General features: G+C 40.8%; 1 protein-coding gene across 2 annotated transcripts in view; it reads right to left on the bottom strand.

Annotated features, from left to right (window-relative positions):
* Positions 1 to 11937, bottom strand: part of LOC124117990 (cell adhesion molecule 2-like) — a 41304-nt gene extending 29367 nt beyond the window's left edge. The window contains exons 1-2 of one of the 2 annotated variants that reach the window (XM_046480026.2): positions 11818 to 11937; positions 11437 to 11656 (exon numbers count right to left, since the gene is read on the bottom strand). In XM_046480026.2, coding sequence (XP_046335982.2) covers positions 11437 to 11494 — 58 coding nt within the window. In that variant the 5' untranslated portion in view covers positions 11495 to 11656; positions 11818 to 11937. Of the gene's footprint in view, positions 1 to 11436 lie in introns of both variants that reach the window. The other variant, XM_046480025.2, reaches the window with a different exon arrangement.
* Between the last annotated feature and the right edge of the window lie 857 nt (positions 11938 to 12794).

The raw sequence follows: 12794 nt of genomic DNA on the forward strand, positions 1-12794 counted from the left end.
TAACTCATTCAATCTCTAAATAATTTCAAACCAAAAGCAAACAATTGCGCCAATGGCAGGATCATGATCAACATTGACGCCATCAGGGTCCAGTTCAGTAATTTGACAATTTCTTAACAGTTTCCAATTTCAATGAACTATGGTTTCTCTGAAGCTTTATTTATTCCTGCTAAATCAATACCCCTTTCAACAAACCGACAGCGCTGCAAGGGCCCTCTGGTATTTAACTTTCCCTCTCGGTTCCACAGAAATTAACATTTCCAATCTCCGATAAAATCCCTTGTATTTATTTTGAAATAAGATTATTGCGCAGCAAAACCTCAGCCAAGCTCTAACTCCTCAAAACAAAGACATCAAGGAAGAGAGGAAATATTGACATAATTTACTTGATCAACTGAGCTAATGAAGACATTCCCCCTGACTCTTCGTGAAGCGATGTCCTTAACACCTAAACAAGCGTAACAATGGGACGAGGGGGTCGCACGAAGATAGGGTTTCAAAGAAACAAGACATTCTCCCAGCGCATTTGTGTGTAACCTATTGCTGTACTCTGCTATCTAAACTTGCAAATGTCAGGTAGGCAAGTAACTGCTTCCACTTTGTGCCGGCACTCCTCACAGAAACCAGATGGGGACCTAACTGAGCCAGCCCTCTGTTCGCCTTTGTACCTTAAGTAGGCAGACTGATTCACTTTCTACAATGGTCTTATAACCCGGAATATATTATACTGGGAAGGGAATTAATATTTGGTTTATGGTTCTGGCTGGGTTTGAATCGAATAATGGAAATCAATCTCATAACATTTCTTGCAACAGTACAGAATATATACAATCTGCGCGGTTTTGTAGCTTCGAGAAAGAACAAGAGGAATACAGAGGGTTGCATTTTAGGGGTCTTGTGTGTCGCCAGTGTTAGGTGCGGTTCAAGCAGGGGCATAAATCGTCACTACCTCGCTAGGTTGAGTGAGTTTATTCATACAAAAGGATACCAGTATACAATGAAATAAATAAATATATTGAAAAAATGTTGACTTGCATGAACAGAAGCAGACATCAATGGTTGTTTCAGTCTAACATGTCTAATGCTAGTCATGATTTATGTGAAACAACTAGATATTAGGATAAAACAACTAGATATTAGGATAAAACAACTAGATATTAGGATAAAACAACTACTAGATATTAGGATAAAACAAATAGATTTTAGGATAAAACAACTAGATATTAGGATAAAACAACTACTAGATATTAGGATAAAACAAATAGATTTTAGGATAAAACAACTAGATTTTAGGATAAAACAACTAGATATTAGGATAAAACAACTAGATATTAGGATAAAACAACTGGTCCCCTTAGATTGTGACTGGTCATGGAGTAACAGACTGGTGTCTCTATATACCCTGATGTACAAGAGTCAGTGGTTATTATGGTTATCAGCTAAAGGCCCATTGTACTCACTCAGATTACTAAACATGGTTTGATTGTACAGCTAGGAGAGGAAATATCTGAATCTAGAGTCCATAAACATGATAAAGCATGATTTGGGGGATGACAATACTCTAACTTCCACCCATACTCATGATACTGTATCTAATCTAAATCTGTAATGACATTGTAATCAACAACTGAGCAATTTGTAAGTCAACATGTAATTATCTACAAATTTTTCCTCTATCTTGCATTTTGGGCAGGAGGCTTTACTGAATGAATGTCTGTCCATCCATAGTTCTAAATAAAATCGAATGAAAAGTTGACTTAGGACTCAACTCCTAGCCACAAATTGTTTTATTATCATTACATTTTATTCATGTTTGGATGTTTGGCCTGATCAAAATGTCACATTGAAGAAATGCTTGGCCAAAATATATCTAAATCATCAGTAGCAGGTGAGGGGAAATGCGGTTTAATGTTGCGTCCAAGATTATTGCACTTATACAGCGTCGTGCATGGTTGTGTGTGTGTTTGTGTGGCTACTTGTACTAGACTGGACTAATGCCAATTTTATAGTGCAAGCTCACTGAGATACCATGCCGCAGTTTAACATGAATACCACACTAAGACACACTATACACCGAGACCTTGTTTTAAGCCCCTAATCGTTGAGCCCAAGGCAGGGTACCAACAAGTACCATCGTTTAACGTCTTTTGGTATGACGCCGCTGGGGATTGAACCCACAACCTTCCGCTCTCCGGTTGGACGCACAAGACCACGTCTCATCAGTAGTAAGGATGGTCAGTTTATAGACGATGTTAAAAAAAACAAGGAATAGTGCAGAAAACGTGTGGGGGCTTACTGTCTCAATAATTAGTTTATGTATGATCATGATGATAACACAGTAAACACTGAGACAATATTGATCTTTACAGATTGTGGCATCTGTTGCCATGGTGGTGGAAATAGCAAACGTGTGCAATGAAACATATCCACTTGCAAATTACAGGAATAATACATGAGTGTACACAGGAATATATTCAGGGAACAGAATTAGAACAGGATTAATAGAAAATAGGACACAATCAAAGTACAGAATGGAACAAGTGTGATATATACTACTCAAAGATGTTAAAGAACACTCGATTCTTTCATATTACAATAGTTAATCTGTCATGACATGACCCCCCTCTAGTCATTTTCTCAACCACTACAGTCTACCCACACACCCACAGTCAGTGTCCCCACCCACCTAACGTCAGTGTCCCCACCCACCTAACATCAGTGTCCCCACACACCCACAGTCAGTGTCCCCACCCACCTAACATCAGTGTCCCCACACACCCACAGTCAGTGTCCCCACCCACCTAACATCAGTGTCCCCACACACCCACAGTCAGTGTCCCCACCCACCCAATGTCAGTGGCCCCACCCACCCAATGTCAGTGTCCCAACCCACCCAATGTCAGTGTCCCCACCCACCTAACGTCAGTTTCCCGACCCACCTAATGTCAGTGTACTCACCCATAAACAGACAGTATACCCCACCCACCCACAGTCAGTGTCCCTGCCCATCCAAAGTCAGTGTCCCCATCCAGTCACTGTCCCCACCCATAAACAGACAGTATACCCCACCCATCAAAAGTCAGTGTCCCCACCCACAGTCACTATCCCCACTCACAAACAGACAGTATACCCCACCCATCAAAAGTCAGTGTCCCCACCCACAGTCACTATCCCCACTCACAAACAGACAGTATACCCCACCCATCCACCTACAGTCAGTGTCCCCACCCACAGTCAGTGTCCCCACCCACAAACAGACAGTATACCCCACCCATCCACCTACAGTCAGTGTCCCCATCCACCCGCAGTCAGTGTCCCCTCCCACTCACACTCAGTGTCCCCACCCACTCACACTCAGTGTCCCCACCCACAAACAGTCAGTGTCCCCACCCATAAACAATGCCCCCCACCCACAGTCAGTCTCCCCATCCACCCACAGTCAGTGTCCCCTCCTAAAAACAGTCAGTGTCCCCACCCACTCACACTCAGTGTCCCCACCAACAAACAGTCAGTGTCCCCACCCATAAACAATGCCCCCCACCCACAGTCAGTCTCCCCATCCACCCACAGTCAGTGTCCCCACCCATAAACAATGCCCCCCACCCACAAACAGTCAGTGTCCCCACCCATAAACAATGCCCCCCACCCACAGTCAGTCTCCCCACCCCACCTATTACACCCATGTGGAGAACATCAACAACAACAAAACCCCTGCTTTTCCCTTCCAACAAGCAATAATTGTCTGAATCAAGTTGCCAATGAAATCTACAAGTCATGACAACCACTACCTACACTGAACCTAAGGTCTCACATTGCAGCGGGCCATCAGCCAGATATCTACACCTAGTATTACATTACACACCTTCCCAACCCACCAGTGTACAAACACAAGGCCGGGCAAACTGCATCTCTGTTTCCATGATTTCCAGAACAGCATAATTAACACAAATACAAGCTTAGTTTTGTGGTTTGGTTTGTTGTTTAACGCCGCACTCAGCAGTATTCCAGCTATATGACGGTGGTCTGTAAATAATCAAGTCAGGACCAGACAATTCAGTGATTAACATCATGAGCATCCATCCACACAATTGGGATCGATGAGATGCATCAACAAAGTCAGCGAACCTGACCACCCCATCACGTTAGTCGCCTCTTACGACTAGCATAGTCGCCTTTTGTGGCAAGCATGGGTTGCTGAAGACCTATTCTACCCCGGATCTTCACGGGTCTACAAGCTTTTAAAGATATCAGACCATAAGCTAGGGCTTCAATGAATACAAAACCCATGACAGAAATAACACCATGATAAATGTTCGTATCACTCTGACCCACATTACAGTGCCATTCTGATAAACTACATAACATGACCTTGTTCGAATTGGGTATCCGACATCTACGTCAGTGCCTAATTAATCGAGGTACTGTTTCATACTGCATACTATTGTCTCTCTTTATTCAACAGAATAGCAAAAGGCCTAAAGTAAATGCCATGGAATCGCTTGCAATTTATATATATTCAACTTGGGCTGCAGGCAACTATGCCTCTTGTAACATGTGTAAGAGGCGCTTAACGGGATCAGGTAGACTAACATTTAGTCTCTGAAATCTTATTTTACACAATATCCTTCTTGACTCTAAAAATAAAAAAAAAATCCTTATGCTGATTTCAATAGAGCTAGCTTGAGCTGGCTAGACTTGCTTTTGTATGCATTTCTAGATTTATTTTTTTTCATAAAATAAATATATTCCACGGTCATGGTGCAGGACTAGGGATCGGGTAGTCACTTGGTTGATGCATGTCATCAGTCCCAATTGTGTGGATGAATGTTCATGATGTCAATCACTGGATTGTCTGGTCCAGACTCCATTATTTACAGACCGCTGTCATATAGCTGTAATATTGCCGAGTGCAGCGTTAAACAACAAACCAACTTGGGCTGCATTTATTAACACCAGTCATGCCAGTATCTGACAATCTTAAACATGATTATTTTTTGGCTCAAATAAATGCACCATGTTGATTACAAGCCAGACCATGTTAAGTGATCACCAGAATGCATGTTTCCTCAACCTTCACTGAACAACATGCAGACACTGGAACATCACTGAGTCTCATGTGACATCAGATCTGTCAGGAACTGGCCAGGATTGGCTGTAAGATGGGGTTACTTTTTGTTGAGCAACAACTTGACACGCAAAGAAGCATTGCAAGTTAAATTCAATTCAAACAGCAGCCTTATCTGATTTCATTATGCAGGCCTGTCAGTCTGACAGTCTCCTGTGTTATTGTGCTCCAAACACCCATGGCACCAGGAGGACAGAATGATGAATTAACAACTAATAAAAATTTAAAATGAAAATCTGACACTCTAGTGAGGTAGTTCAAGCAGAATTCTGTTGTACAAACTTGATGCAGATCCCAGCGAAGTAACGAAATTATTAAAACCAGCCACAGTCATGATAAACTAGTCCCAATGATTATGTTCAGTTCAAGATAATCAGGCAAATCCTGCTGCTTCTTTTAATGAGCCTCCAGGAAATACCAGCCAAGACTGGGTCTTAAGGACTTCCTGTTCCGTTGAGACACTCGCCAGAAAGTCTCATCTATGTTAAAGGTACCTTCACTCAGGGCGGTAAAAATCAGTGTTCTCGTTTACCAGTAATTAGGCTTGGACCGGTAATTTATGTGACTGTCAGTCCCTGACTGTAGTGACTTTGTGTCTCAATATTAAAAAAGGAGAAAATTGTGACTGAAGTTTGTGTGAATGTACTGAATGACATATAGATCTAATTAAGTTACTTGAGAGATGACTTCTTATAAATCTTAACATGCTTAAGCATCAATGATATTCATATAAGTATATTTTTCAAACCAAGTCAGATTGTCTGTTACCATCAGAGTTTACCCTTGTCTAGTTTTAGTGCAAGGAAATAACATTTCGCTTTGCTTCAAGGTTAAATATCCATATGTAGCGACTTTGTATCGAAATTTAAAAAAGACAAGAGAATTGTTAGAAAATGATGCGTAGATCTAATTAAGTTACTTCAGAGATGACGTCACTGCACTAAACATGATGTTGAAAGAATTAAAACAGGAAATATTCACATGTTTTATTTGTTGAATGTAGAGACTGACAAAAAATTTGTGGGGACTGGTAATTTTTCGAGTTGCCAGTCCACCAGGACTGGCAGTTTCAAAAGCCAGCGGAAACATTGAAAAATATTATCCATTATATACTGTTATATGTGTCGACACATTTTGTAAGCATGGTTAGGAGAGGGCTGAGAAAAGTGTGTCATTTATCTTGCTTATAACAACCCAGGGTTAGAAAGGCAATTTTATTTTCACTGGCACTCCAAAAACATTTGCTACAATTCACATAAAAGTGGAAGTCAACATGGAAATGTCATTTTTGTCATTTTTTAATTCTATGTGCCCTCTAAATCTCTAGCTCTACAATGGTGCAGTGTGACATCATGGACAAGATGACCCACGAATTTCCTGTTCTATTTTCAACACTGTAAGATGTCTCTTGGCAAGCTGCATTACTAAAGTACATAAGATCAGTTACTGAATCCTATATATGATGGGACCACTGTCACCATGTGAGTCAGAGGTATATGAGGTGAGGTGAAATGGGGTTTAACCTTGCGTCCAAGATTATTGCACTTATATAGCGACGTGCATGCACATGTATGTGTGTGGTTGTGCTAGTCTGGACTGATGCCGATTTATAGTGCTAGCACACTGAGATACCATGCCACAGTTTAACATGAATACCCCACTCAGACACAGTATACTGACTCCGAGCCGACCAGTCCTTGTTTCAGCCCCTTAATGCCGAGCGCCAGACAGGGTAACAACAGGTACTATCTTTTAACGTCTTTTGGTATGACGCGGCTTGGGATCGAACCCCGGACCTTCCGCTCTCCGGGCGGACGCTCTACCATTAGACCACGGAGGCGGTCCAGAGGTGTATGAACATAGTCACCAACAACGCTCATTGTCTTGGCCTAAGTGATATACAGACTGTGAGCCCCATCAGAGCAATAAATCACAGCCAGGCTTATCTCCTGTCCCAAGCCAGCATGCAGTTTCAATTAGCCATGTCTGTAAGACCTGCCTTGGGCCTCACAGCTCTCCCACACCACAGCACAGAAACAGACCGTGAAATGGTTCGTTGCAAACTACCAAGGATATACTTGTCTACATGTGTAATCCAGATTAACAATGTTTCCTCAAAGAATCAGTCTGTCAAAAAAGCAGTTCATGATTTTGAAAGATTATTTCCAAAGCCAACACATTTTTTAGGATTATTTTTAAACACAGATATATGTTTATGAATAGTTATTGTTTCTGTATGTGGAACACTTTCAGAATGTCAAGGTGTTATTCAAATATGGAGAGTGCTGCATACACTAAATGTTTCTTTTCAAACTAAGTGAACTGAGATACCATCTCTAGAACCAAGGCTACAGTAACACTCTTGAAGTTCCATGAACCAACTCATGTCGATTGCTGATGCTAAATTTAACTGAAAAAATATCCCAAGTAACAAGAATAATAACATGGAAAATATCAACAGCCAGTGTTTCAAAGAGCTAGCGTAAAAAAGATGGACAACTGGAGTATTGAGTTTTCTTAGTTTAACGACTGCCAACGTGACAATAACTCAATATACTACTGCTAGACATATTGGTGTCCTATAGTGTGTTGAATGAGTTTCGAGAATGTAACAGATCATCTTATCTTCCAATCACATACTATGATCTGGCTCAACAACCTGTTTCTGTAGAACACAAAGAGACAATGCCCTGACAAGTATTCTTTGCTGTTTAACGCAGCACTCAGCAATATTCCAGCTATATGACGGCGGTCTGTCAATAATCACATCAGGACCAGACAATCCAGTGGTTGACATCATAAACCTAATTAACTCATGAAAATGTAAATTGGCAATATATTGCAATATGTATCGCAATACAGGTTAAATATGGCAAAATATTGCACTACAAAATCCAGGTCAATACACGGCCCTAGTCGAGCTGGTAGGTTATAGAATTATATCAAAGAGTCTTCCTGTTCTATTGTGTGTATAAATATATTTTGATACCTAGATGTTCTTAATTTAGTTTTCTTTCTCTTTCAAGATGAATATGAAGACAAAAAATAAGACCAGCATAAGAAATTGGCACTAGTCCTATAGTCCTTGCCAAACTGCCCAGTAGTTATCATGGTTATGGTATCATACAGCATGTACAGACTAGTAGAAATTTGCCATTTTTAAGGGGTTGCCATATGATATCATCATGAGGACTAGCGGACTAAAACTGTTAGTTTCTACCGCTGAAGACTAGGCATGTGAGTGAGGCAGCCAAGTGTGTAGGGTGGGGGAGCCAAGTGTGTGGGGTGGGGGAGCCAAGTGTGTGGGGTGGGGGAGCCAAATGTGTGGGGTGGGGCAGCCAAATGTGTGGGGTGGGGGAGCCAAGTGTGTGGGGTGGGGGAACCAAATGTGTGGGGTGGGGCAGCCAAATGTGTGGGGTGGGGCAGCCAAATGTGTGGGGTGGGGGAGCCAAGTGTGTGGGGTGGGGGAGCCAAATGTGTGGGGTGGGGCAGCCAAATGTGTGGGGTGGGGGAGCCAAGTGTGTGGGGTGGGGGAACCAAATGTGTAGGGTGGGGGAGCCAAGTGTGTGGGGTGGGGGAGCCAAATGTGTGGGGTGAGGGAGCCAAATGTGTGGGGTGGAGGAGCCAAATGTGTAGGGTGGGGGAGCCAAGTGTGTGGGGTGGGGGAGCCAAATGTGTGGGGTGGGGGAGCCAAATGTGTGGGGTGGAGGAGCCAAATGTGTGGGGTGGGGAAGCCAAGTGAATGCGGTGGGGGAAAGGGGACGATGACTACAACAGTAGCTCCAGTAAGTGATTTGTAAATATTGTGCCTACAGGCTTACAGTGGCTGGTAAGATATAGCCCCTTTTTTATCACCTGGAAAGTGTCCGGGCACCTTACCTGTCTGAGAATGGCTTAGATTTCCCCTGTGATGTTTGCGAGTCAACACACGAGACAGGTTCAATCACACCTACCCTGGCCAGTCTTTGTACATCTGGTTACAGGGCGAGGCAATCACAAGTTTCTAATGGTGGAAATTAACAAGTACGACATGTCTGTGGCCTAACACATACACTGGCTGTTGTAACAATGGATTACATAGTCTACTACAAGTATTTCCCTCAATCACATGCTTCAGGGGAGGATTTACTTTATTCAACTCCCAAGCTGCAGTGTGCCAACTGGCAAACAATTGATAAAGGCAAAACTTTTTTCCCCCAAAGAAATGGTTTTTTTTGGTGTCATAAGTTTGAAATTAATTCTTTACCTGGCTTATTCACATTACTGTGTTTATTTCCCAGAAACATTATGTAATTCAGGGAGCTATTGAGGCGATTCAAAAGTCAACTCACCATATTTTATACATTAGCCCTATGCAGACAAGTCTTCTAGACACCAGAGAATAAAGAAAAATTGAACCCAACTCAAGTGAAGACTGATTTGGCTAGATTGCTTCAGCTCCACAAAATAAGCTTACTTCGGGGCTCTATTTGGATTTTAACATTTATTTTGTAGATATGTTTTCTAAAGTAAATTAGCTTTATTCCTGGGACTAAATATTAGTCTACACAATGCAAATTGAATTTTTCTTTTACACTAGCATGATGATGATGACTTAACCGTGTTGAATGAAGCCTCAAGCAAACACAACCTTTCAAAATGCATTCCTGTCAGGGAAATATGGCTCTTAAAAGCAGAAACGACTGTATACAGTTCAAAGTGCTGTCAAACTACATTTTCATTTCTTCAATCAAACATATTTACACATGTTCCACTTCATTTTACACCCTGTTTTACGAGACATTCCCCTTTGACTTTAATTGCTGATTTGAAATGTGACACTCTTATCAGCCCAGCGAACCCCTCCCCAAGGATTTTACACCCATAAGTTTCACTTAGGAGCTTCAGTTTTAATCCCTGAGGCCCCCGAAGTTAATGACTAATAAAATTCTCTAATCCTTCCCATGAACTCCGTGCTCCTGCCACAGACTGGGTACAAATGCAGTTTGATTTATGAGGAGGCCTAAGTCCACTGTCAACTCTGCTATTTAGCCTAGAATTGTTTCAAAGTCTGAGACCATAGCAGGTTGCAGGGACATGCCTGGTTTATGACTGAACGCCTACAGCATGCCTCGCTGTGGGCCAGAAGGATCAAAACGGACTCAACTTGTAAGATGTTGCTAAATACCTAAAATAGATCAAACTGTTACCGATGGCTTTTTGAAATGAAAAACTGTTGTAGATCTAAGTGTTGTTGGAGTATCCCAAACATTTAGATAATGTGAGACTGACATAAATTTTGAATGTAGAGTGTCATGTTTCTGAAAATTTAATACCTAATGAAGGCATGGATTGTTTCTGCTAAAGAAAAACTGCATGATGGAATGTATGTTTAATATTATATCTTCCACAATTAAGAATATTTTCCATAAGTTGAAAATTGAGGCTATTTCAGTGAAACTCAAGATTTCTAATCTATCTAGAATCTACCTCTTTTTAATAAAATAGCCATTGAGATTTTTTTTGTTTTTTTTAAATATATGCCTAAATATTTAAAAACGAAAAATAAATCACGTTTTTTCTCCTAAAAGTTATGTTTCATAACCAACCACTGTTGTTATTATAGATAATTTGAATGAATTAACATCATCTATTTATATCGTGTCCTCAAAGAAATGTCCATTACTAGGGAAACATAACAAAAACAGAATCCCGAAAACCAGGAAGAATAGCTTATCGATGCGATTGTGAAAAGACAAATAGTTAATAAATGATACATTCTGCTTGAATCATCGGAAATCCTGAAATGACCACTCCCATAGTGAATCAGCTTGTGTCGACATTCAGATAACACACCTCGTCATTTCACCTTACAGGTAATAACATGAATAACAAATCCACTTCCCATATAACAAGTGTGGCTATGCTTACATACATAGGTAGTACGGTTATATATAAATTGACTAGGCATATAGTATAATACACCAACACACCTGATTTAGGGTGCAGCTATGACGGTAGCAGACATATCTTTTGAAGTTGACAGCCCGTGTGTGACCCAGCTTGCGGGTCAAATTGCCTTCACAGACAAACCAGTGCAGTCAAACAAATATTCAAAGAAAGCATCTAAAATATTCTCGGTAAATTGCATCATATGCACACGCTATTACACAGCCAGCAAGAACTTTGTAAAACTCTTTCAAAACTACCTAATCATAGCACGACTCTGTCCCACTTAGCTATTGTTGGGCGTCCCATGTAGATATTCAAATCACAAACACTGAGAGCACGGCAACCTGTTTTACCGAGTCGCCAAACGTCACATTACTTACCTATTATAAGAAGGAAAATTGTAAATAATCCAGCTGAACGATATGGTATCCGTTCCATAACTGTCGAAGGTTTTGCTTGTAATTTCCACACACAAACGACACACAGATGCGGTCCACTCCAAAGCTCCGATTGTAAAACAAGCTCTGTGGCTTCACGTATCCGCCATGAGTCATTTACTCCCAGAATGCTTTGCGGTGACCTACTTTCTTCTCAGCCCACCTGTAATCAACAACCGACCGACAATGTATAACTGGTAGAACATTGAATGTGGAACATATAGTCAACACCGCATCCACATAGGCAGTATAGCACCATACACGACTTATCTGATTATCGTTTGTTTCCAACGACTTGTTTTTTCAAACCCAAAAAGTAAATACCTGTTCTTTGTTTTGGACAGAAACAGTTTACGCGTCACTTGCGTTAGAAAAGGCCCCGTGTTATAGCAGAAAATCCAGTTGTAAAACATTCACGGTTGACACTACATGCCGTCTGATGTTTTGCTGTTAGTGTCAAAATATTGACTGACACGTTTGGGGAACTTACAATGAATGCTAAATATTTCATTGGTGACGCTTTCGATTTTTAATTTGCTTCTGTGAACCTTTATGCTTTGTGTTTATCGTACTCGAAAATCTGCCAGTCATGTTGATTCAGACGGTCATTATGTAACGACATACGCTATTATCATGTGTTTTTGTTTGTTCTTTCGTGTTATCAAAGGTAGGTCCATGAAATGCACAATGCAATAACATATATAATGGTTATGAACATCAATACTATTAGCGATTTTTTAAATATATTTATGGGTCTTATAAGCTATATAGAGTTACTTAAAATATTTTAAAAAATTCTCACAAAGGAAATATATTTTAATCGGTACATTTGAAGTTTGAAATAGGATTAATTATATAGGATTTGGGGTTATATTATTGTCGACAACTGTCCATTGTTAGACAAGGAAACAACAGTGAAACACGATTAATAACCTCGGCTAATCTCATCGCAGAATCAGTTCACATTACATCTCGAACTCTATATATTGATGCGCCATTAATGTCCTTGACAGTTAATTAATATCGGGGATATTATATACCGCGCTGTATAGTTTTTTTTAAAGACGTTTTGTTGGCCCAGACCACGGCGTTTAGTTATGTGTGATAGTGTCACCAGCAACCAGTGATCGAGTGTATGTTGTCAGATGTATTACGATAATTTGGGAGTCATCTATACCGGTTAATAAAACCAGTGATTGATAGCATGAACAATGATCCACCCACGCCGTTCCGAATGTATGCAGCACTCTCAAAGCAGCACGTTGTATTTGAATTGTTTGCATTGATCCCATTAATCACGA

This window comes from Haliotis rufescens, unplaced genomic scaffold, assembly GCF_023055435.1.
Source record: "Haliotis rufescens isolate VD_foot unplaced genomic scaffold, xgHalRufe1.0.p SCAF_18, whole genome shotgun sequence".
NCBI classification, from domain to species: Eukaryota; Metazoa; Mollusca; class Gastropoda; order Lepetellida; family Haliotidae; genus Haliotis; species Haliotis rufescens.